At 35.9% G+C, this 27,407-nt stretch overlaps 1 protein-coding gene across 1 annotated transcript; it reads right to left on the reverse strand.

Annotated features, from left to right (window-relative positions):
* Positions 1 to 1,633: 1,633 nt before the first annotated feature.
* On the reverse strand, positions 1,634 to 27,407 carry HPGD (15-hydroxyprostaglandin dehydrogenase). Its single transcript, XM_031607439.2, has 7 exons — positions 26,886 to 27,407; positions 26,657 to 26,780; positions 23,284 to 23,390; positions 11,806 to 11,902; positions 4,788 to 4,864; positions 3,437 to 3,600; positions 1,634 to 2,356 (listed from the first exon to the last, which is right to left on the reverse strand). The coding sequence occupies exons 1-7, from the start codon at positions 26,976 to 26,978 to the stop codon at positions 2,221 to 2,223; spliced, it is 798 nt and encodes a 265-aa protein (XP_031463299.1). The 5' UTR covers positions 26,979 to 27,407; the 3' UTR covers positions 1,634 to 2,220.

The raw sequence follows: 27,407 nt of genomic DNA on the forward strand, positions 1-27,407 counted from the left end.
ATGAAGGCATTCTATATGGCTGTGTTTTGAAAACTTCTGTCTCTGAGTTACAAAAATAATCCAGATGAAATGATCTATACATAAAAGAAAGACGGCTTTGTTGCTTTTTTTTTTTTTTCTCCTGAACATAGCTTCAGTTTTTCCGGGTGTCCTGGAATCTAATTGTGTGTTTTATTAATCTAATTTTGTCTTGGGTTATTATGTGATACCCATGTAAACTGAATCCATTCTTAGAATCCTATCTGTTCACAAATTTAGAATTTTGTACAAGAAGCCTATTTTGCAACACAATGAAGTGATTTCTCTAATTAACTTTAAATTTCTTTCCTCTCTGTATTTCTTTCCCCTGGGAGCATGCATCAAAATTTTGACCTTTTATTACTTACACCCTTCAATGTTATGTTTTTCATTGATCTCCTAGAAAACTCGATCCTTCAAGTTTAACAGGTATTTCTTTTGGAGCAGCAAGGAGTAAAAATTAACAAAAGCAGCCAAGCAAAAGTATGCCAGAAGTAGTGTGCTGATATCATACAATATTCTCAGCAGTATTTGAAGTAAGTTATTAATAGCAACTGCTGAGTTACTGTCTAATTTAGTGTAATTTTTACTAGGTGCATGGTTTTACATATGCTATCATTATTGTTTTACATTTCTTTTTTTTGTAAGCTGGACTGCATTATGGTTTTACAAGGAGAGAAACAGAGGTAGGCAATTATCAGTGTTAAGACCTGACTAACAAAGCTACTAGCTTCTTACATCACGTCTTTAGTGCTACTTTGTAGGAAATATTCAGATCTTTTATATTGTGTTCTGATATTAATGAAATAAATGTAGAAATAAATATAATCAAGTTAGATAGTAGATGCTAGTCCAGAGGGATCTACAGATGCCTTAAGGGATGCTGATGGCATGGCAAGCATCATGTTTTTGTTCAAAATAGGCTTTAAAAAATCTGTATTATCATAGCCAGAAATAGATGCAAGGGAAGAATGGTGAGTAATTCAAGGTATGTGTATCTGCTTCTTTTCTTCTCCCCGCAGTCTTATTACTTGCTTCCACAGAAGATAAATATTAGTGTTTCCATTCTTTAGTTATAATACTGAAGGAAAAAAAAAGCAATGCTTAAATCAGTGAAATTAAAGTCAGTATTCCCTAGGAAGGTAACTATTAACTTTTTCCAGCTTTCATAGGGATTATTACATCATCTTATGCTATGAATCTAAATAAATTACTGTACTAAAATGCATTTTACTCAGGTATGAAGCCCATGGCATACCAAGGTTGATTTCATGTTTATATTTGAGGATTGAACTGGATTCAGAAATTCTAGGGGAGCACAGGAAGTAGGAAACCCATCAGTTCAGTTCTGTTGCCTTTGTATGATACGTTCCATCTAAAATAAGTGTTATGATACCGAAATGGATATGTACAAATATGAAACAAGCAGGTTGCTCAGAATTTAATTCAGGTTTTAATCAGTCAAGGCAGGAAATTAGATTTAAAGATTCAGAAAGTGAGATTTAATGAGTAAATAGACATTTCAATCAATGCCAAAGTAGTCATCCTTGTATGTACAAAGACTGAAAATTCATATATATATACATATATTTATATATAAAAAAGAAAACAAATATTTTAGAAGTAGTTTATAAATAGGTATAATTCCAGAGGAAAAAAAATCTGTTCTTCTGTGTATGATATGCTACATATTCAGTTGTATGTTTAAATGAGGAACAAGAATTTTGCCTCTTATTCTATTTTTCTGTGTACATATAAGAAAAAGTAAGTTCTTAATTTTTAAAGGTTTATCCTGAACTGAAATCTTGGTTTGAAGAATTCAAGATGTAAAAAATAATACAATTCTTTTCACAGAAGTAAATGTACAAAGTCAGGTGCACCAGAATATGTATGGAGTATACAGACTGGATAATTGCACAGAACTACAAGAAGGAAAAAACTGGCCCTTGTTATTATACAATCAGAAATCTTCAGAGCAGTGCATATATTCTATTGAATAAAATATACTAGTATATATGAAATCAAAATAAGTTTGATAACATTTTTCCCATATTGGATTTTCTTCTCCATCTCTGCAATTGGGGTGTGAATGTTGGAATACTGTCACTGATTTAGATACACCATTAACCTTTTTTCCAAAAGTTTATCTAACATTTTTTATATTTTAAAAATCAAAAGATAATTAGAGTAAAACAATTTGATTTATCTCTTTGATGTATAAGGTGTTTGGCTGTATTCTTGAAAATGAATCCCTTGGGATGCTGTAATCTTCATAACTTCTCCATTCAGAGTATCGTCTTCAATTATTGTTATCAGTCCTTCAGCAATTATTGATGGGCTAAAAAAAAAAAGAGGCTATTATTCAATAATAATGATGAAATAGACTGTGATAATAATAATTAAACTGTGAAAAGGGTAATTATAAAAACACAAAGTAAGTCTACATACCCTGAAACTTAACCTGATATTTGAACGTATTTGTTTTCAGAAAAGCAAAGGTGATATTATTGTTTTAGGAGAGAAATTCAATCTCCTTAATCAGGAGCTGGAACATAAAGTTGCAACTTTGCAAATCATTAGTCTTTGCTGCAGGTACTGTTAAATTCCTGTTGTTATCCACTTACTTCTGGGCTTCCTATTGGTTTTCTCTGTTGGGGCAATGGACAGAAGTAGCCCCTACATGATTCTCTGCAGCACTTTGCTGCTTTTTTATTTAGTTTTATTTGTAGCAGGACTGATACAAACTAGTGCATGGAGAACTTTGTCACATCAGTTGGATATATTCAACAGATGAAATAGATATTTTAAATATGAATGTTGGGCAGAACAGCACAGGTTTCTTTTGTGTGGAAGGAGATGAGCAGCTAATTGTTAAGAAACTGAGGAAGTATTAAGATGTCATTTCAGGTTTTTCTTGTTCTCATTTTTAGAAAGGCTTTTGGCCTTTTTTTGCAATTTCCTAATGGACTAGGTAACTTTAATCTGATCCACATAGTTGCTGCTGTACATTTATGAATTTAGTCCAGTACTTCGTCTGATTTCTATTTGTCTCGTGTCCAAATTTTGTGGAAACCAAATACAAATTATACTCTCTCTATCTCATAAAGATTTTCATTTAGCAAATTTATGGAGTGGACTATTCAAAGCTAATACACCACCTTTAAGTCAGGAATTTGGTTTGCACTTTGCTGGAACTGGCAATGCATAAAGGGGAAGTATCACCACATAGACGATGCTCCTGAAATAGACTTAAGTATTTGCCATTGCTTATTTATTTATAGGATACAATTAATAGAATTGTATTTGAGGCAGCGTTTCCCTTTTATTATTTTAATTTTGCCTGCTGAGAATTAATTGAAAATGCAAACTTGTTCTTTATTTACAAAGGTCAAAAAGCAGTGTATCTGATTTGACTTACTCCATCACACCGTAGAACTGCATCATATTTTTGATCTCATCCTTATATGAATAATATTGTCCCATATTCTCTTCTTTATCTATTGATTGAAGAATTGGTGTGTTGACAAATCCTGGACAAATTGTGTTGAGTCTCACACCATAGTTTTCCATGTTAGCAGCTAACTAGAAAAGAGAGAGAGCTAGGAATTCAACATGGAGTTAGGAATTCAACATCAACATTTTTTTTTTTAAAGAGTATTGTGTAGCTAAGTAACTTAACATTAACAGAAACTCTGCCTGACATTATGTAAATCCTATCTCATTTTCATGATAAGGTAGCCTGCATTTTTGGACTGGAAAAGAAAAAGTCCTATATAGTTTGTATCATGCTTCCACGTTGCTAGGCTGTACTGCATTCCCTGGTAAGTACAATGATTCTGTGCTGATTTTTCTTTTTCTCCTCCATTTTCTCATATTCAGCAGAGAGATGGCATTTACTCTAATTGTCTGCAAATCCCTTTATTTTTGAACTTACATGATGATGTTTAATTACTCTCTCATAAGAAAGTGAACCTGGAAAACCAGGTTTCAGGATTGTGTTGTGGCTATGTGATATGTAACACTTAACCATACTCATCTGTTTAGCTTAATATTAAAAAGGAGTGATTTCTGTAGAGGGTAGGGCAGTACACTCTAGACAACCATGCAAATGATTATTTCAGGCTCTTTATTCTGGAAATTAGGGTGAAAGCCTTTTATAAGTGGGCTATCTCCTTTAACTTAACCCATGAAAGTGTAATTGTATTTCACTCTTTCCAAGTTATTCTCTCATGCAGCTTGTTCAACTTAACTGGAAAATTCTGTAGTCAGAGTAAGATTTACTATGTGCTCATGTAACATCTAACATGTCCCATCCTGAATGTGTTTTTACATTTTAGTGTGTTAAGAGTTGGCAAGAATAAATAACGATCAACATATTTATGTTCTAGTCACTTTTTCCACACTTTAGAACCTATTTATAATTACAATGTTCTTCTCAGTTTGATTTAAAAATAAGAAAAGCAAAATGTTAAATGATTGGAATGGAGTTATGACTTTATGACTTTTGGGCTCTTCCATCTGTCCTTAAAATATTTTACAGTTTCTTTCTCCTTTGCTCAGTAAACCTTTCTAAAACTCAGATTGATCATAAACAATTTACTTATTCCATCTTCAGATACCCTTTGTGAAAGGAAGGACCCTCTAGCACTTTGGATTCTTCATTTGCTTTAAGACAGTTTGTTCTCGTTGTGTGACAAAAGAGGAGGAAGCATGAGAAACAGCGTGTTCCCTAGGAGATGCTGATACTGTTTTCAAAAACATATACTTACTGCTATTGAGCGTGTAAATCCAATTACACCATGCTTTGTAGCACAGTACACAGGTTGGAATGCAGCAGGCATGAGTCCTTTAAAATAAAAAGTTATCTGAATAAGGATGTTGGGTACCCCTACTTATGATGACCTTAAACACAAATGTAATTAATAATGTAAAAAAAAAGTGATCAACTTTCATCAAATTCATAGAAATGCAACAAAATAATTTATTAAAAATCTGCAAATTCTGTTTTTTAATCTAAGTTAAGTGGGGAAAAATAGATGAAATAGATGAAAGCACAGGTAGTCAAGGGTGGAATAATGGAAAAAAAAAAAGTATAATTTTAAGATAAAAGTACTGTCTCTGAAGTAAGACAAAAATAGAGGACAAGACCTAAGAAAGAACATGGAAAGGAAACTCTCAAGAAAAAGAATTTTACAGCCTTTTTTAAGAATCTCGATATATGTAAAGTCATTCAGATACTTTCATTAGTGAATCCTTAACTGCTGTTACACAAACTGGACACCTGCATTAATTTGCAGTGATTTTAAGGAAGGAATGTGGGTCAATATGAGAGAAATAGCAAAGTCAATTTTGGCTACTGTAACTGAATTACTATTATGCTAGAAATACTTCACTAAATAAATAAATAAAATGTCGGATTTAAATCCCTTGCTTACATTATTTCTCTCAGATAGTAAAAACAAACAAAACAACAACAACAACAACAAAAACTGAGAAAACTTTTCCCCTAAATCCTAGTGAGAGATAGGAACGAATGTGCTGCTCAACTGTCCATGAAATGATGTTGTTGTTTATTTGATAATGTGGTTTGAATTACAACAAAGAGTAAATTACATTGCATAGTGGGTTTTGCTCAAAGAAGCAAGTATAACAGAATAACTCAGACTTAATGTGTAATCAGAGGTACTATAAGATTTATTTTACCTACAGTGCTGCTCCAATAGTATTTCATAAGTGATGTTTTTTAAGAAAAGATGAATAGGGAAACCAGTCTGCAATAAGCAAATGGAAAAAGCACTAAGAAACGAATGAACTGTACCAGAGCGTATGGAGATGAGTGATTAAAAACTGAGGAAGAAATAAGATGAAATCCTTATTGAGCAGAAAGAAACGAAAGCAGAGATGTGGATAGGAAATATTCTCAAAGCATTTTCTACACTAAGTTAGATTGTCTGAAATGAGTTTCACTGTATGGTACCTCCTACAGTGGCCCCCATTCAGAAATGAAAATCCAGCATGATATTTAGCAGGGGACAGAAAAAAGAGTGAACAATACTTGGCAATAACATTGATGTGTTCTGTAAGGAAAAGGAAAAGCAAACTGAAAAGTGACTGCTGTAATAGTGAACATTTGTGGTGGGAGAGGAAGAGCATAAAATCATTATTTACAGTAAAATAAGAAGAGTGGAGACCTTGATAGAAAAATTAAGAAGTTAATTCTAGTAATGCTGAGTTTGATGGCAAAAAAACTGATAAAGAAGAGAGAGATTGTGCATATTATATGTTTTTTTTTTTAAACATTAAGCCAATAATATCTACTGTGCAGTAACAGCTGAACTGGACCACAAGGATGCTCTGGTTCCACTTGAATGTGAAGTTCCTGTGAAAAGCAAGCAAAACACTGCCTCTTCTATAATTAAAGGATGATATTTGTTTGTGTTCCTTAATACAGTATTGTAAAGTTTGATTTTGATGCCTTGATATTTAAATTCAATGAAATAATTCCTTTCATATCTTTAAATGGTAAAATTAAAGAGTGTTTCTCATCTCAGTGGATGATAGATACAATACTCAGCTCTTAAGTATGGATTTGCCAGAAAAAATATATATTTAAGAGACTTGTTTGGGCTCTTTGCTGTAGAATCCACTTTGTCCAGAGGACTTACTACGAAAACTTTAAATGTAACCATGACAAGATTCAAGGTTTTGTCTTAGTTTAAATGCCACTTTGCTTAGCCAGTGAAAGCAGCACTGTTCAGTATGGGAAATGAGCAACTTAACCTTGTAACTAGTTGTGTCCTTAGCTTGCACTGATTCATTATACTTTTGATTGAGAATCTATTTTTGAAAAATGTCTTCCACGGTGTTTCCTGTGGATTGTGATTACAATATTCCTTTCTGATGACTTCTGATTGTCATCCATCATCAGCATTCTGGCGATAATTGGAAACACTGGAATACTGTCTCATTAGAAATATTACAATATTATTATTATTTCAGCCTTTTAGAGGTTTTATTTGTTTTAAAGATGAAAACAATCCTAATGAGGCCACAGGTAATGGACATGATAAAGACAAAATGTACTTGGAAATGCAAAGGAAGAATTCAAAGATTTTTTATTTTTTTTTTTAAGACAAGTAAGTATAGTAAGACAAGTTACTTTACTTGAAAAGGAAAGGAAAGTCCAGAAGTAAACAAAGGAAGGGTACAGTTCACTATAATGAAGTGAAAGAAGGTTCAAAGACTTACTTAAATGTCATAAGAGAGCAGGAATAACTTGGCAGGAAGAGCCGAACAAGTAACACATCTTTTTGGTTAAATCAAAACATTAAAGCTATTCTGAATAACTGAAATTATTTTTTGCTAACATGGAGAACCATAAAGAAATCAACTCACTTTCAGCCAAATCAGTAACAAGTAACAGTGAAAAGCTAGTCCTCACATCCTTCACAACAGCACCCCTGTCTTGCTTTTGTTCTTGACTTCTGCACCCAGTACCACAGTGTCTAATTTCCCCAGCCCCACGGAGCTCTGAAGCTCTATCTGTTCACGGTGTGTCCTAGGGCTTTGCTGGAAAATATTTTGGGAACAGCTCTGTGACATTGATTCTGTTCTGCCTGAATATTTAGCCAGTTCATGAGTATCTTTTCATAGCGTATTTGTTAGGGCATTCATTTGTTAGAACATCTGGATTCTATTTGCTGCTTCTGTAGATATTTAATTATCTTATGCAAAGTGAAACAGCATCACTGAAACAGGCCGGGGAACATTATCTGCAAAAAAATTTGTGTGGGGAGAATGTTCAAATGGATGATGATAGAAGCAGTGCGTGCTGGGGCAAGGGGAGGCAACTATACCTGGAGTTTCCTCTCTCTGGGTTTTGTCATGGCACAGAACTGTTACAATGAAAGGGGACAAGAAACTTCCTTCCTCCTCACAGGATCTCAATCAAGAACTAGTTGGTGAACTTGAAATGATTTCATGATGACTGAAGGTGCTCTTTTGATTACCATAAATATTTTGAGTAGACCAGCAATAATCCTGTGCTGGATTCTCAGTTCTCAGTAGGATGACAGGCAGCTTGTGCCTTTGGTTATATGGTAGTCCTCTCCTTGGTAAGGTGTCAGGACTCATTTCAGATATCAGGCTTCTCAGTACGGCTCCTTGTTTATCATGGTCAATAGTTTTAATTAAGTTTCATGGTCTGCATCTTGATAAATTCTTATGGGATGTGGAGAATTGTATCAATAAGCTTTAATTGTATCAGTAAGCTTTGCTGAAACAATTGTTCTACAGTCTGAAGAGCTTTAATGAATACAGAATTAGGTGGTTTTTTTTTTTCCAGGTATGCTTTTCCACTGAACATGTCCTTTGAGATTTGAATGAGTCTCCTTCCTGGAGTAAGATTTATGAGCTTTCTGATGACCTTTCTACCCTCTATTTTCTTCATGGATGCACACTGTTAGGCAGCTTGAGACAGATTTTGTTTCTACTTGATAACATCTTTGTTTCACTAATTCTTTGAGAAGTGTCCTTCGTGTTTGTATGAGCATATTGTAGAGAATAAGAAAACAAAGCCTGCTTTCTAACATGGCTGTTCATCTTACAGAGGCTTTGAGCTCATTAGAAAGCAGTGCTTCTACGCTATGATTATGCAGCTTACTTCCAATAATTATTCAAATTTTTTTCACTTTTTAAAATAACCTCAATATCTTGTTCCATTCTAAATTTGTAATTTTATTTCATTTTTTAAATGAAAGAGGTGAAGATTAAGTGTAAGTTTTGGGTAACTGATGGAACTTATCTTAATGCAAGCCATAAGAGTGCATCTCTGGATGCATATTTTCTACACTGGAAAATATTGCGAAAGTAATTTGTTTCCCCTCTCTATTAGATTTGCTTTATGAATTATAACTACAGCCCATTGTAACATATAGAATACTTACAAATAAGTAACAACACAGGATGTAGCCATATTTATTTAAATTAAGTGTCTTTTCAAACCGCATCACAGAAATGTCCTTTGTCACCCTGGGGCAAAAGTCTGCAGTGTGGGATACGCTCACAACACTCTCTGAAGGTCAAAGCCTCTTGAAAAGAAGCAGTTATGTAAGCAGAAAAATGAGCTAGAGGCATGATGGCCCTATGGAGTGATAAGGGAATTGATTTTAAGGGGTTTATATAATATTCTATTCTTAAGAGTATAGAGGAATAAAAGATTATGTTCATTGTGTCAGCTGTGATCTGTGCCAAAACCAAAGCAAATTGTAAACTGCATTATTTTTAGGTAACTTCATAACAATGAACCAAAGTCTCCAGGGAGTAGTTTCTAAATTTTCTAATCTTGTCTTGATAGATTCTGCTCAGCAACTCTTAATTTAAATAAGAGAGGGAATAGAAGCTCTTCTATGATGCTGAACTGGCTATCCAACTGTACAACTGTTTGCACCTTTACTCTTCTCCATTACTGTGATACAGTCTTGTCTTTACTCATATGAAGTTAACCATATAGTTCTGTTCTTGTGATATATATATATATATATATATATATATATATATATATATATACATATATCTCATATCCTAAGGAAGACTCTGCTGTGAAGAAATGCTTTACACGTTTCCTTTGGCTGAAGCTTTCTGTAAGAGGGGAAACTGGCTGCGTGTGGAGCCTGAGTGCTTGAAGTTAAATCAAACTGTTGATATTATTATACAGCAGTTGTACATGCCAGATAGACTACACATCAAACAAATTCTCACTAAGCAATCTAAATTGGCATGTTTTAAGCTAAATATTTTACTTTGTCTCTATAAGTACTTTGCTTTTGTTTGTTTGTTTTAAATCTGGTAGAATCCAGGCAAATAGAAATTCAATTTTTACAGAACAACTTCATAAAAGAATGAAAGCTCTCAAAGCAAGTGCTTGCACAGACAAATTCTTTATTTACCAAAAGCATGTATGTATTAGTCACAAAAATGTAAGATGTGAAATGTAGTCATGTAATTAATTTCAGGAGTTAAATTTAGTGTTTTGTGCTATTCACGTTGTTTCTGTATACTCTCTCTAAAAAAAAAAAATTAACATAAGTAGTTTCCTACAGAATGGGTTTTAGAAAAATTTACTTTTAAAATTTGAAATTAAGTATACTACAATGTATTCAAAATCCTGTCCCAACTGGCATTCTCTTTTATGGGAGTACACTGGCAGAAAAGTGTATTTTTTCTCACAGTCTCAGAGTTTTAGTGAAACTATTTCCTCTTGATCTGAATGCATAGATCCTGTAAAATTGTTTCATGGCTTTGAGAAAAATTGAGTTAGGGGCTGAGTGTTTTCTATGCAAGCTTATGTATTTCCTTCTCTCTACATTTAGGCCTGTCTTGCAGGGATGCTCTAAAGAAAGGAAGATCCAATATTGGAAAGAAATGGTGAACACTATGGCTTACACCCAGCCAAACACTTATGGCATCCATTTCATAGGATGCATTTAAGTATGTCTGTGGGTGTTCTTTGGAAGCATAAAATAGTAAGGTTTGATTCAGTCTCTAGTTCAATCATTGGCAGAATTCCCATGGTTAAGAACTAATTAATGCATGAAGCAAACATTATTGAATGTTACACAAGAACTGCGTAACTCTCTTTGCTGCTCAACAAGACATGGGAATACTTGCTGTCTGTCTGCAGAGCACAGCTGATATAATCTTATAGAGGAGTTGGCTTGGGGGGGGATAGAATTAAAACCACTCCAAAGTTTAATCATTAACAGAAGTTAGCTTTGAGAAAAGAAAACACTCGCAGGGAATGTTAAACAAGCCAATGGCAGCTTGCCTTTTGTATATGGAGTGAGCTTAGGGACTTAGACCTTCAGACTGTAAAGGAGAATTAGAGTCACAAAGCACGAGCAGTAAAAAATGAACTATTAAAAGTTAGTGTGTGTCAGCTTTTATAATGTGGCTTTCCTTACGATCTAGGAAGAAGTTGCTATGTAGAAGACTTGTAAAAGCAAACAGAGCAAAGGAGGCTGTTTCTGATAGATGGTCGCAATAGTTAGAGCATAATGTAAATTAAATAAATGAAAATTATAATAATTATAATGATACAAACTGAGGAAACCCAAACTGTTAGATCATAAAAGCAAAATCTTTTTAATCAGTTCAGAATAGTTAGAACAGAATCAAACTTCTTGCCAGGCTTGCCCTTTCTTAAGCACTCTGTGTGCATCAACACTTCTCTAGAAATGTGTAATCTTTTACTTGTGTTGGTGAAATCTTTTACTGCAATAGCAGTTCTCTTCAGGTTAATTTTGTCCTGATATGAGGTCAGTTTCAGCTAATGGAGATGAACTTACCATCTGCTAAAGAACCCCTCACCCATATGAAGCATGTGCATGAGTGAAATCAGATCCTCCGTGTGATTTTTGTCAATAGTGTGGACTGGATTTCTCCTTGCAAAAACCCATTTTACATGTTAATTTAATGTATTCAGAACAGTCATGCCCATCCACAGTCAGGACCTAGGGTTACCACTCTCTTAGGTCTATAAATTAGATTATGGTTCCTGCCTTTGAGTATGTATTATTTAACTTAGGAATGTTACTAAATAGTGTTGAGAATGTATAATAAATTGAGGCAAGTTAGGTTTTGCCCTACCATTTCTGTTACTGTGATGAAAGCTAGCTCAAAATGAGAATGAACAGGGAAGAACCATAGTAAGAAAGAGAAAAGTCAGAGCAAACGGTATGATCCATTGATCCACTGAATAGAAAGTGTTTATATAGAAAATATTCTCACCTGCCAATGATGAGATATTAATGATTACTCCTCCATCACCTCCATTTCCTTTTCTCATATATTCTAGACCAAGGTAGGTTCCTCTAATCACAGATGTCTGACATAAAGGGGAAGAAGTACAATTACATTCAAAATGTTCTTTTTTTACTCCTAGAAAATTAATCTTGCTTTAATTTTAATATTTAACTGTAATTTTGCTTTACTTGACTTGTGATCTTATTTATTCTTTGAAGATTATAAACACAGAAGTTATTCCACAGTTATTCAGCTCAATAATTTCCAAAGCAAAACTACTGCGGATAAAATAATAGTAGCTTGATTATTTTTCTCATAAAGATATAATTTGAAACATACAGCCTGAAATAAGTGCTGTGAAGGAAAGAAAATTTATAATACGTAAATAACTGATAGACCAAATACATGCTTTTTCTGAGGATATAAGAAGTGGATGAACAGATCGTAATCCCAGCATTTTTACTCAGATGCATTATTATTCATTTTAGAAAATGTACAGGCTGAATCTGAAGATGTTACATTTGTGGCTCATTTGACTCACGACATGAGAAACTTGCACTTCTTAGAATGAAGTTATGTAGTCGATTTCTGGTCCTAAAATTTGTATTTTCTGGCTGAAATTAGCGCATATTTACCTTCCCTGTCAAAACAAGGTTAGTTCAAACAGACAAATACAGCTACAGGAAAAAAACAACAACAAAATATTCTACAAGAAGTGAAGGAAGGTATTAGCATAATTTTAACTGCAGTATATAAATTTATTTTATTTTGAAAGAAAGAACTTTAAGGAAAAGTTTTGCTGAGACTTAATATCTTGATACTTAAGACCTGGTTTTGAACCCTACTGCTGGGATTCATCCCACCAGACTTAAGATATTTAAAGCAAATGAGTTTTCCCAAGAGGGTGAGTTGCTTTACCAGAGTTTTGAGGAGTACTAAAGCTGCGGTGATGCTCTAAGTGAAAGATAATAACTTCAGTGAAATGTTGCAATAGTACTCCATTTGTGATGAGCTTCATACTTATTTACCAACTTCATTAGATAGATCTCTGCATAATCAGTTTGTATTTGGCTTACAGTTTCAGCTAAAAAAGAGCAACTGAACTGAATCACTTTCATATTTCCAGAGATATTGTTTCTGTTTTTAATCAAGAACTCCATTTATATAATTGTCTGTGCCATTTATTTGACCAAGACTAAGATGCTCAACAGATAAAGTGGCCCTATAGATTTGTCTGCATATGTGCCAAGGAAGGTTTAAAGAACTCTGTACCACTGAGGTAGAAAAGTCCCAAAGTATATTACTAAAACCTTTTGGTTAGTGGTTAATTGTACCGGGAAAAACAAACAAACAAAACAAAACAAAAACCCTTTTACAAAAGGAACATGAAGTGTTTTTCTACCATTGTCTAAATTTCCAAACAAAAAAATGGATAAATTTAATACATGTATTTATTACATTTCATTTTTAATAAGACTTCTAATTCAATTTGTTTCCTGTCTTCAAGAAACATGCTTGCTTATTTTAACAGGAAACATATTTGGAAGATTTGAATGTCTTGCTTTTTTATTTTTTTCTGTATCCAAGTAACACAAGTCTGAACTGCACAGTGATAGAGATATAAAAACTCAAAGTCTCATTACAAAGTTTGCTTTGTAATATCAATATTGAATCAGCTCTTTTTTCTTCATTTCTTCATTCATATAGATGCAGTATTTTATATTTTCAATATCAATATATTTTTAGCATATCACTAGTAGCATTTTGATTAATATAAGAAAAAGCTATTTTCTGAATACTTTAACAGAAGCTTTTCAATGGTCTGTTTTCAGTGTCTTGCTAAATTAGATCTGATGCTCTGAAAAACAGCAGATACTATAAATGTGGTCTTGCAGTGTTTAATGTTGATTGTCACACTTAAATTTCAAAGAATGTATAGAAAAATAAGATTATTTATGCCTGGTAGCATTGCTGTAAGGTAAATTTATTCTGAAAACGGGATCATTAACAGCTTAACAGAAAAATTAGATTTATTATTATTGGTGTTTCTCTCTCTATATATATGATAAGCTATATACAAGACAATTTAGAAAAGCAAGAGTTAATGGTGTCTCTGGAAAGCAGGTGCAGGCCCTATCATGCCCTGGAGCAGTGCCTCAGCCTGTTGAACAGAAAAGGAGAATTCCACTTAGGATGATGAGAGGAAATAAATCAGTTGGAGAAGGAAGTAGCTTGTGGCTCCTTGAGGATTTTTCTATTCTTCCAGCCTTCTCATTCAAAGAAATAAAAGAGCAAGATGAGTCCTTGGCTAAACCACAAGTAAATGGGAATAGTGAGTGGCTTGATTTTTCTATCAAGATCATATTACTGATCTTTTTTTTCTCTGTACTCCATTAGCAGCATCTCTTGGTGAGCTGGAGGAAGCCCTCTTTTATGGGTATTGTGAGAGGTTGTACTCTGAATTAATGCAGCCATTCATTTGGATATTACCCTAGTATACCTGCTGTTATCCTTGCATGGAACTTCTCTATAAATGTGCATGATCATCGCTATTTCTGGTGTTTGGGCTTGTAATACAAATAATTATTCTGGAAATAAACTGAAAAAAAATAGGGTGAGAAGAACCTAGCTGTCTGCACACTCATCAGATGGCACTCGGGATGAAGGTGTTCTGTGATAGATCTTCCAATCACTTGCCAACATTCCCCTCCCCCACAAAAGAAAGTAATCTCAATAGTTTTCAAAGATAGAACAGCAGTAGCTGAACTGTTTTTTGAGCTTGCCATTTATTCTTAGAATCTAAGTGTCACAGTCCAGCCAAGCCCATGGATTCAGATGGATGAACAAACCAAGGCTGGCTCTCCTATCTGGGAGCAGAGAACTAAGATGGGAAAGATGTTTTTCAAAGAAAAAGGTGTATAGGGAGTTGATGTGAAATTCATCTTTGGAAAAGTGCAAATTGCAGTCTGAGGCTTCCTCTTTTATGGAATGTGACACTAGTTTCCTGGGTGTTTGCATTCCACGAGAAAGCTTATAAACTATCACTTCGGTGTGTCATGCACAATAAAAAGTCAAAGAATGATACATTCCTGGTCTTGGAATATCATGAAAAATGTTTCCCATCTGCCTTTCAAAAAACTAAAATAAATTGAAGATGTTTTTGGTTGTGTAACTAGAATCATAGAATCCTTAGAGTTGGAAGGGATCTTTAAAGGTCATCTAGTCCAACTCCCCTGCAATGAACAGGAACATCCACAGCTCAATTAGGTTGCCCAAGGCCTGATTCAACCTCATCAGGGATCAGCCACCTTGCTAGGCAATCTGTTCCAGTGCTTCAGCAACTCACTGTGGAAGATTTTTTTCCTATGTCCAACCCAAATCTACCCTCTTTAAGCTGGAAGCCGTTTCCCCTTGTACTATCACACAGACCATGCTAAACAGTGTGCCCCTTTCTTTTCTTTTCTGCCCTTTTTAGATACTGAAAGGCTGCTCTCAGGTCAGCTCAAAGCCTCCTCTTCTCCAGGCTGAATAGTCCCAGGTTTCTCAGTCTGTTCTTGTAGGAAAGATGTTCCATCTCTTGGATAATTTTTGTGGCCTTCCTCTGGATACACTCCATCCGGTCCATATCTCTTATGTACTGAGGACTCCACATCTGGATGCAGCACTCCAGGTGAAGTCTTACAATGCAGAACAGAGGAGCAAGATCACCTCCCTCGACCTGTGATTATGCTTCTTTTAATGCATCCCAGGATACGACTTTCTTTCTGGACTGTGAGGACACATTGCTGGTTCATGTCCAGTTTACCATCCAGCAGTACACACAGATCTATTTTTGGCAGGACTGCACTCAATCCTTTCATCCCCCTGATTTTATTGGTAGTGAAGGTTGCCTTGACACAGGTGCAAGATCTTGCACTTGGATTTGTTAATCTTCATGAGGTTCAACTGTAGGTCCACTGCTCAAGCCTGTCTAGGTCCCTCTGGATGGCATCCCATCCCTCTAGTGTATTGACTGCACCCCACAGACTGGTGTCATCAGCAAACTTGCTGAGGATGCAGTTGACCTCACTGTCAATGTCATTGATGAAGATATTAAAGAGTATCAATCTCAGCACTGATCCCTGTGGGATACCACTGGATCACTGATCCCTATCCAATCATTGAACCACTGACCACCACTCTCTCGACTCAATCCTGCATCCAGTTCTTCATCTGTTGAACGGTCCACCCATCAAATCCATATCTTTCCAATTGAGAGAGAATGATGTTGTGGGGTACCATGTCAAAGGTCTTACTGAAGTCCAGATAGATGACATCAGTGGCTCTTCTCTTGTTCATTGATGCAGTGACACCATCATAAAAGGCCACTAGGTTGGTCAAACAGGATTTGCATAGCTTCTAGGAGGATCTGCTCCGTAATCTTTCCCAGCACAGAGGTAAGACTGATGGGATGGTAGTTTCCAGAATCATCCTTTTTACCCTTCTTAGAAATGAGTGTGGTGTTGCCTTTTTTTCGGTCACCAGGGACTTCTCCTGATTGCCATGACTTTTCATGTTTGTTGCTGGCTGCTGAAAACTATCATTAAAACCTGAAAGTAATCAGAATGGTTATCTTCCTAGTTGTTGAAAAAACTGACCTCATCGATACTGCTGTTTGTATTCTTATCAAAATACAATTATTTACTTTAGAAAATAATGAAGACAAGGTGCACTGCAGGCCTGAGCATGCTCCCAAGGGAGGAAGTTCTATATTGTACCTGCCAGTAGAAAGTTCAGGATTCTTCCCAGTTAAATCTTAATATCTCCTAGTGTTAGCTTCTGAAAAATTCAGACTTGAATTAGATGTGACCAGACATTCTGATGTATACTTTGAAAAATAATTGTGCTATTACTCAAAATGTTTGTAATCACAATTGGAAGCATCTTATCAGTAATCAGTAACTTATATAACAAATTGTTTGGCAATTTCACTATCAGTGCCAAAATCTGAAACAAAACTTACAAAATCTAAGGCACATTACAAGTCTGCATGTCCCATACATGTCTGTATGGTTTTAATGGTTGTTCTTAAATAGTACTTTGAAACTCCGATTCCAGTAAGACTTCTAGTTTTCAGCAGAGCTCTAATTCCATTTCTTCTGTCTTTAGGAATCTGACTATGTAGTGTTGTACAGTGATCTTGTATTCCAACAACACTTTTAAGACAGTTTTCATATTCTGTATTTCATTTTAACATTTAGATTAATCTATAAATAATAATAGTTTTTTTTTTTTTTTTTTTTTTTTTTTGGTAGTGGTTACTTTCAAAACATCTTAAGTAATCATCCTTTACAAATGGCAACTGTTTAGGAAGTAATTTAGTATAGACTGTCTTTTTTTTCCTCATGTTTCAAGGAAGGTTTTCCTAATAAATTAGTTTCTTATGCCTATTTAACAGGGCTTTCCTTGCCACCTTATCTGATACGTCTGTTTTGTCCTTAGCTATGGCAATATTTTATGCTGAGAAATTATCTCTACATTCCTTCAGTTCTGAAGATGACTTCTCTAATGTTAACAAGATGATTAAATCAATATGACTTCCTTTGAGAAAACAAAACATTTGATGTAGGCTACTGAACGAATGTAGCATATGCCTATGGGCTAGGGATATTAAACTTATAATGAATGGAAGAGGCACTGAATCATGGTTTTGTAAGACAGGTTAGTGCAGAACTGGAATTTGACTGAAGATCATTTCACCAAAGATCATTTGATTTTTGTACTGTGATGTTGTCAGCTGATGGCTGTCTATGAGTAAACAATTTCTAACTACCTCAAGAACTATTTGTAAGCAGCACAGGGCAAACTTTAAAAATCGCAAACCAATTGTTGGTATTGATTCCCATGACAAATGTTAGCTATTTCTTGTATGTCAGGGAAGTGGGATTCATTTAATGTCAATTACCAAGGAAGCAAGAACATTTTTGTAAGCATTCAAGTCCCTTGGCACTCCTACTACTTTGCTTGCTCTATGAAATAAAATTGTAGGCTCTTGAGTTTGAATTTCCATCTCAAACTCTAGAGAGCCAGAAAGCTCAAAGAAGGAGAGGTAGGAAGCATGGATGATAGGATTTGTTCGTTTGCCAGAGAACGGTAGCCTTGGTACAGTGTGAGAGTAGAACATGATGTTTAAGGTTTTTTGTTTGTTTGTTTGTTTTTGTTTTTAAATGTAGTTTTCTGTACTTTTTTGCCCCCTAAATTCCTCAGGAATAAAGGAATATTATTATATTTTGAGTAACTGGACTCAGGTTGTGTTTGGTTCAAATAAATTGGTCTTTCATTGTGTTTGAACACTGGCTACTGTAAACACACATTAAAATGGTAAGCTGTGAAGTTCATTGGCCTACTGTGCAATTAAGGTCTATCTATATGCTTCCTAATATAGACATCAAAATTTATTATGCTTACAGGTTTCTTTATGCATTTGGAGGGCTGATCCTATACCACTGATCTCAAGATAATCACTACTTCTCACCTTTTGGTGGCCACATCTCTCTGTAAGCCGTAGTCTCTTTCTGACATCACATGCTTAAGGAACAGGCAGCTAAGCCATTGAACAACAGAGTAGGTGTATTTCTTAGAATACAATCTTGATACACTAGTTAACTGCGCAGTTTACTCTTCTACAGACAGCTCTGTTGTTTTTTTCTGTTTGTTTGTTTGTTGGTTGTTTTTTTTTGTTTGCTCTTTTAGAAAGCTCCACACTGAACAGTTACATAAGCAGTGTTAAGAAATTGCTTTCCTGTCTGTACTGTGGGCCCTGGCAGTAACGCCCAGCTGCTGAATCTAGCTATATTCCTGGTCACGTTATTTTGAGGTGGAAGTTCAACCTGTGTAATTTCTTCTGATAAAATGGGAAAGGAAAGCAAGGTGTATGGACCTGAAGAGATACGCCCAAGAGATCTCTTATCTAGCTTACACAAGGGAACAGCCCTGCAGTGGTCATTACATCTTCGTCTCAGAAGTAAATAAGATGAAGCTTGCCTAGTCAGCTTTAAAGTTGTTGTTGACACACTAATTGGCCTTTTCAAGGATAGCTCCTTACTGACAAGGGAATTAATTGATTTTGCATGATTTGCTAGTTGCTAGAAATTTTGTTATACCATAAGCTATATGTAACTGATCCACACATTCATGCTTCTCCTAATGTACTTCATCATTTGCACAGGAAATTTTTATACCCATCTTAACTACCTCCTTATGACCCAGGGAACGAGCAATACAAACGGAGTAAGCAAAGAGAGCAAGACAGATCTCACTACTTTATCAGAGCAAATGACAATCAGCTACCCAAATCTTTAGGAATATCTATTCTCAGAATTAGCTAGCATTTCACCATTTCCCTACATCTCTTTCTGTGACTGTCTTCAAAGCCCTTCTAGATGAGAATAAATTTCTTCACAGGCAGTGTCTGCCTCTCTACCCACACTTCCACAGTATATGAGGAAATAAAAATTTGGTTTGCCTTGAGAATATTTTACTCACATATTTCTGATAACTCTCTTAAGGTATTTCATATTTTTGCTGACACATTTTCTAGATATATCTATGCATACTTTTCTTCTGTTTTAACGATTAAAATGCAGATGAGATTAAATAAGAGCATAAATTAATCTCAAAATCTATTTCTTCTGAATTCCAAATGACAAAGAACGCCAACTTTCCCATTTTTTTTCTACTTCTGCCTAAAAATTCATTTTGTTTCTTTTTAAGTTTCAGAAAATAAAGATATGTTTCAAATATCTTTAAAAAATGAGTTCCCTGAAACTATTCTCAGAAATTTTTACTACAGTGCAGTAACATTATGTTTAAAAACATTGTTTAAAAACATAAAGCATTAATAAAAACAAATCAAAATATAAACACTTTATAATTATTTCCCTGTGAAACAAGATAAACAAGTTAACTTTAGAAATACATAACAACTAAAAACGTATTCCCTTACATGTTAATTAGTAGTTTTTGCTTTTCAAGGAGAATAATTTAGTAATTTTGGGAGGCTCATAAATGACCTTTCTGGATCAAATTTATGTATCAGTAAACGTATATAATCTTTGGAGCTTAGAATCATAGAATCACAGAATTATCAAAGGTTGGAAAAAGAACTCCATGATCATCCAATCTAACCATCCACCTGCCACCAGTATTTCCCACTAAACCATGTCCCCACTATCCCAGCCACTATCAGTTCCAGAAAGCCTACAAGACAAGAAATAAGGACACCAGTGCACATCTGAAGCTTATCAAAATGTAATCTTTTTTTTATTATTATTTGTTTTGAGGACTTTAAGAGGAAAAAAAAAAAGGTTATAAAATTTTTTGATTCCTTAGGCATACATTCTGTGAAGCAGGTTGCAAGAAACACTATTCTTGTCATTCTAGATAGCTGTAGGTAGGACTCTTCATAACAATGTGCATGTCACACATCCTCATGACTTTCTGTATGTGGTTTTTGTTTGTGATAGACTATTGAAACTACATAGGTAATACCCAGTTAAAATGAATTTCCTCTATGATTGCTAGGTTCTTTTCTTATGCTGTATTAACAAGACCATACATTTCTATAGATATCAGTAGCTTAAAAAATGGCTCAAGCTGATTTTTATCAAGTCAGTGCTTTCAGACCTGAAGCTCTGTTGTGAGGGATGGATGGTACTGCTGGAATGCTTAATTAGAAGTGTTAAAAGAAATACTAAAAAAAAAAAAAAAGATGGATGATACTTAGCACAAAATACAACAGGATTGTGAACAGCACCACAAGAGAAATCATTCTAGTGGTTGTTACTTTTTTTTCCTCACCATAAAGCTGCCTTTTTTCCTTCACAGGAAACTGTAATGGATATAAGAAAGGGCTGTTTTTTATTCTCTCCTTTTCCTACTATAGTATGACCCATTCTTTAAATTTGCTTCTTCATTTCTGTTCCTCATGTTTTCTCAAGCAGTGCTATCAGGGAACTTCCTTGCACCTCTTTAAAAATATTCCTGAAGACCAACCGGTTCTGTGAACTGTTTTAGCCATAAAGAACACACCCCATATGTGTTTGTTCTGATTTATCTTCCTCTGTACTGCTCTACTTTTGTACTTCGTACTTTAAACTGGGGCAGGGAATATTTGTTGTATAAATATATAAATAACGTCACAAAGACCAAAGTTGGCATGTAGAGATTTTTCTCCCCCAACTCCCCTCCCCCCTTTTTTAAAAAATTTTAATTGTTGCATTATGTATATCAAAATATGTTGCTATAGAAGTTATTCCTATTCTTAGGGATAACACAAAAGATAATTAAATATCCTATGCTGGGGAAATAAAGATGTTTTTAAATTGCATTTTTCATACATGTTTTTTTTTTCCCTTTCTCTACCAGAAGCAAAACATGTTTTATGGAACTGACCAACATACTATATTATATAAAGTAGGTTTTACTGTTCTGTTTTTCACAGTTAATAAGCATGAAGCACGAATATCTTGGTTTACAGAAATTATTGTAACTAGTTAGAAATGACCTATGGAAATCAGCTAGGTAGTTGGCTCAAGGTTAGACAGTTAATGAATATTCCAATTAAAAGATAAATGAGGATATGTAATTCTTAAACTGTCCTTAATTTAATGCACATGTTTGTGCTTTTACTCAGCTTAGTCATTTTAAATGTGCTCATTTTAGTCACCTGCATGAGTTGATGCATTTATTCAATTTTAACTACGAAGGAGAACTTTATGGAGAATTAACCTATATAATCATGTTTAAGATATATATGAGGTAAACCTTCCTCCTACTCTGCAATTATAAAATAGTTTGGACATCAGTCTGTAAGTTAAGGTATTTACTTAGGCACTAAATTATATTCTAGATTTGCGGACCCGAAGTGCCTTCATTTTTTGAGCTAAATTTATAGGTGAATCACTGACAAATGAGTTTCTCACACAGACTTCATTGTTTTTGGTCATGACTATCTACCTATGCATGCACATTTGACAAGTGGATGGCTGCCTACAGTAAATTATAGCCTATATTAATCTAAGACATGCATGGAACTGATGATGTCACACTCCTGTCAGTTCACAGTATGAAATATTCCAATTTTTTATTTGTCAGAATATTTCAGAAATGAAAGATGGAGAATCATGTGTAGTTAAGTCCTAAGGAAGATATAAAGGAATGAGAATGGAAAATGAACAAATGTATTTCTCTTATCGTGGAAACCTAAATGTGTGATTCCAAGAATAAATAATAACCTTGGATAGATACAAAAGGTGAAGTATTATTAAATCAAAACATTTTTTAAAATATGTATTTCTCAATTAATTTTCTAGATCTTATCTCAGGTACAGCTTGCATTACATGCCCAGGTATATTTTGTTGTTGTTTCTTTTCAGAGAGGCATTCAAATTCACTGACTCAGATACCTTTGTCCACAGAATTTTGTAAAAAACACGTTTTTCATTTTCTTATCCTGAGCTCTCCTGTCCAGCTGACAAATTCCAAATGACTATTTGGATTCAAGTTCCACATTGCACTCTACCAAAAATTTTTTTTGCTACTTTCTGAGAAGATCAAGGCTACAACACTTTGTAAGCATTCATAAGAATGACAACATCCAGTCAGAACATTATAGATGGTAGAACACAAGCTGACCACAACATTGTTAACCTAGAAAGTTGTTCTTTCCTACAGAGCTTAGATCTCCTAACTGTAGCCTAAATTAAAAAACAAAACAACAATTTCAATGGAGATATAGATTTCGCTTGGTGAAAGGAATGAGACTTCTTTGTAGAGTTAGCCAAATAATATCAAAGAACTAGTTACAGTCTGAAAATAAATTTTACTCTTGTTGAATGTACTTGGTTTTAGCAAGTGCTCTTAATTGATGTGCTTCAGTTAGTCACAATGCTGAAATGGCCTATATTAAACTCAGGTTGTATTCTTGCTTGACAAAGAAAACACGGAGCTTGGATGAAAAAGTTTTCCTGTAGTATCAAAGTTTTCCTGTAGTATCAAAGTTATCCTGTAGTATATATTAGACTTATTCCCTAATACAGGTCAGCTGAATCTATCAGGTAACTAAAATGTTCTAAAGTATTCATATAAACAGACCAGTCTCATGTAGGTGGAGCTCTATTGCCTTAGGTGCCATATTATTACACCTACGTGGGATTTCACTGGGCTTTGTAAGAAGGAGAACGTTGTCTGCTGTAACTCTACGCAGCGCCATACATCTTAGATAGATGACGTAAAGAAGCCACTGCACATACATTCAGTTGTCAATACATATGCAATTAGGTGGTAATATTTTGGACAGCTGTCCTTACCAGTCTAATAATCCATGTTCTGTCACATGGCATAATCTGTACAAGCCATGGAGAGTTAAGTGCATTTCAGTGTCAATAGCTGAAGCATGAGTATGTGAGAAGAGATAATGCTTACCAAGTTAATTTGTATAGTGCTTTCCCAGTCCTTCTCATTGTTCACTCCAGCATTATTAACCACAATATCCAGCCTTCCAAAATGCTCGATTACTTTTTTGAAAGCACCTATAGTAAAATCCAAAGGTGAAATTTCTTAGCACTTTTCATTCAGTTATACAATGCCCGATAACATGAGTTCTTAGCACTCATACATTTTGCATTAGGTTGGATATTTAGCACCTAATTATATAAACATGTATAGCTTGATCCTGTATGACTTTGATGTAATAAATTCCAGAACTGTCCCCATATATTTTAAGTGTAATATAAAGGCCTTATTTGTTCAGAATGGTTTTAGTGACTGCCTGAATTTAACTAATGTAAAGAATGCACTTCTTATTCAGTGATGTAGCTAATACAGATATTTCAAATACAAAGAGTTCTTGATTAATTTTAATTTTTTAAAAAAATTATTATTAGATTTTTATGTATCGGGTAACATTAATAACATGTATGTCAAATTCACATCTTCTTTGTTCTGTTGATGAAAATAATGAGCTGTCTTTCAAAGAAGCTGAAAATAAAGAACAGGGAAACTTCCACAGTGGCACTGTGTTGAACTAAGGTGAAAGATGTGTAAGGCAATGATGTCATAGTGATGAGCAAACTCATCTAGGCTGGCCCTGCTTTGACACCATAGTTGGATGAGATAACCTCCAAATGTTTGTTCCAAACTAAGTTTTTCCATGGCTGCAGACCTATCTGAAGTTATACAGTTTCTTCACAGGTTGTTCTTCCCTCCAAAAATGGATACACATAACTTATCATTTATTATTATGCAAAATACCACTCTCCCAAATATTGTTTTAAAAAGAATCAGTTAATGACTGACTGAAAATCTTGATTATTTCAGGTATGTTGAAATTATGCTTGACAGGCCTTCATGAAATTACTTTCCTAAAAGCTGATACCATGACACTCTGAATTCTCTGGTCTTTCATCTTTGGCTACTAGTGTCAATCAAGGGTACAGTTGCAGCTTTGAAATAAACATTTCTATGTTTTTGTTTTGTTTTGTTTTCCAACAGTTGCAAGAGTTTACAATGTTTGTTTTATTTTGTTTTGATTTTACCATATGGTTGGTACTCTGACAGTGTTTTCTTGATGGATCTGAATGCTGCTGCAAGTTTGTCACAATCATCATCTTGACATCAGAACAAGAGCTTGGCAGCTGCTGGGAAAGGTTTTATCCATCCAGTTGCTCTTACTGTACAGATTTTTCAATGTTCTTAATATGTACTATGGTTTTTTATATTTTTAAAATCTCTCTTTTCTGCTTTCTTGATCATGTTACCACTCAAACATCACTGTAAATTAACCTGTTCTTCCCTTTTTGGATGTAAAGTTACTGTGTTTACACTGCAGAATAGTTGCTTAGAGCTTATTAAATCATAAAAAAGAAAAACTGATGATCATACAAAATGCTAATAATTAAAATGAAAGGGAGGATCAATTTTAACAGGTAAGAAAAACAGTGGAAAGTAAGTCTAAACACCAATCATAACTGTGCTTCCTAAATTTTCATGGTAAGCAAAAATAAATGTATGGTCATTTTTTTCAACTGAAGGTGAGAATATATGCAAGAGAGCCACCACAGGAAAAAGCAAGGAAAGATTTGGATATGGACAAAGTAATGGATTCCCTGCACATGAGCATTATGTACCTACAGACACTTGTTCTAGTCTTGTGATTTGTTTCATTTTGTAAGAGTTCAAGTTGAAATAAGATTATTAAAAATGTGACACTGAATGTAAAAAGAAGATATGCGACATGACACATCCACTAAGTACTTAAAACTCTAATGAAATTAGGCTTATTATGCAGAAGTTTGCAATTGCAAGTGAAGAAAGCAGAAAAATAAAGCAGTAACAAAACAAACAAACAAAAACAAACAAAAAAACCACAGAAACCCTAAAGGATTTTAAGTCACAATTGCAAATTTCTGTCACCTAACCCGCAAAGATAATAATACTGTATCAGAGAAGCATAGCAACTCCTTGCCCTTGATCCTTGCCATCCCTCCATTCCATTTCTGATTGCTCTTTTCCTCTAACTTGGTTGCAGAATTTCCTTCTCTGTGCCACCCTGCTCTTTCCAGTTCTGAGTGCTCAGCCTGCAGGCCGTGCAATAGCCTGGTGTGAAAAAGTAGAGGAACTATGGAATCAGGGTAAGAGAAAGCAAGTAAAAGCTGTGCTGCAGCACATGCTATTCCTAACCATAAGAGGCTTATTCTTGCTCCTGGGTTACTCCTCTCACTTGGAGAAAAAATCACTTATCAGCTTAGCTGATAAAAATAATGTTTGCTGGTTAGTGTATCTCCCACATTTATTGTCCAGCATCTCCAATGGAAAACATTTAAATCAGGCATAATCACACTACTTCAGAGCTAGGAACAATATTGCTGAGCTCTGGACTATCTGCAGTGTTTGTAAAAGAGGAATGATTGTGTTCACCTCTACTGTTGAGACAACAGCGAGAGCAGTGCAGTGTATAAAAGCAGAAGTAAAGGGTACGCATCCAACATGACACAAATGAATCTGGAAAGGACACAGACAAAAGCGATGTCGAATTCTGTATCTGACTGACTCATTACCATGTTTCTCTTAAGAATGGAACTTCAATGAAGTGATGTGGTAGTTATGAAATATTGTGTAGCGTACATCAACACTACAAGCTATTTTAAGAACTTACTAGGGTGCAGGATTTATTTGTTAAATAAAAAAAACTGATCATAAATCCTGACAATGAATAATGGCAATCATACAGGAGAGAAGCTCTTTCCCATGACCTGCATATGCAAGACACATGCAGAATTCTATCAATCTGTATCAAAAACCAGGCTGAAATGCTGCCTCATCTTTTGTCAACCCTTCTTTCAGCTCCAGCAGCATATGTTGGACATAAGCATGCCATATGGAAAGATCACTGCAACCTGGAGCAGGATTTATTGCTCCCGTGATGAGAGAATGCAGCTTGGATTCTGTACCGAAGCCTCATAAAAAGCATGTCCGTGCTTTAAAGCTCATATATATTACTCATAAAATAACAAGTATCTTCTGCAGAGGCTTCCATGGAAAAATATCACACGGCACTCAATGGAAATAATTTCTTTGGCTTTTCTTTACGATGTGCCAAGTAACACAGTGAAATGCACGTGCGCTGGTAATAATATTTCGCATCCGCAGGTTCAGAAACAAGTCCTTTTTGAGTCACGGTCGGGCTGAGAGCAGGCTGCCCTCCAGAACCCCGAATTGCACACATCGGAGCGGCAGCCCGGGCTCCGTCAGGTCGCTGCATGTCGAGCCGGAGCCGCGCCGGCAGTTTCCTCCTTACCTTTCAGTTGCTCCGTGTCCGTAACGTCGCACTGGATGAACACCGTCCTCTGCGCTTCGAACTGTTCGTCCAGGGCCGCCTTGCTCTGCTGCCCGGCCTCGGGGTTGCGGTCCAGGAGCGCTACCTGCCCGGGAACGGAGGGAGGGAGGGAGAGGCTGAGCGGGACCGCGCCGAGATGGGGGCTGCCGGCGCCCGGAGAGACGGAAGCGGCGGCGCGGGGCTTCCTTACCTTGGCTCCCTTGCCCAGCAGCGCCTGGACGAATGCTCGGCCGATGCCCTGAGCCCCGCCGGTGACCAGAGCCACCTTGCCATTGACGTGCATGGCGCTGCCCGCCTGCGAGGCGCAGAGGAGCCGTCTCCCGCCTAGCCGGAGGAACAGAGCGCGGTGTCACCTGCCCCAAGTTTCCTCCCTCCGTCGCTCCCTCCCTCCTGCCCTCCCTCCTTCCCTCTTCCTCCTCCTCCTCCAGCCGGTGCAGCCGCGACTCATTCCCCCTCGCGCCCCTCGCGTCCGACCCAGCGCCGAGAGCTGCCCGCGGCGGGGGCGAGGAACGGGGGTGGAGCGGGTCGTGCCCCTCTCACGCCTTCTCCGGGTGCCTGCGTGAACCCCGGGTTCGAGGGCCGGCGAGAAGAGCGGCTCCCCCTGAGGTTATCGGGTGAGGGTCCCGGCAGCCGCTTCGGGAGCGTGGGGGGAGACGCGGCACAGTTCGAGCTTCGCGGTGGACTGCTGAGGGCTCCGGGCCGTGCGTGCTTT

Source organism: Phasianus colchicus, chromosome 4, assembly GCF_987193195.1.
Source record: "Phasianus colchicus chromosome 4, bPhaCol1.hap1.1, whole genome shotgun sequence".
Lineage (NCBI taxonomy): Eukaryota > Metazoa > Chordata > Aves > Galliformes > Phasianidae > Phasianus > Phasianus colchicus.

Coding starts and splice junctions, on each gene's coding strand:
- HPGD (XM_031607439.2), bottom strand. CDS start 26,978: ATGCACGTCAATGGCAAGGTGGCTCTGGTCACCGGCGGGGCTCAGGGC. Junction 26,781..26,885: donor TGCTGGGCAAGGGAGCCAAG/GTAAGGAAGCCC, acceptor GTTCCCGGGCAG/GTAGCGCTCCTGGACCGCAA. Junction 3,601..4,787: donor GATTTACACGCTCAATAGCA/GTAAGTATATGT, acceptor TCTCTTTTCTAG/TTAGCTGCTAACATGGAAAA.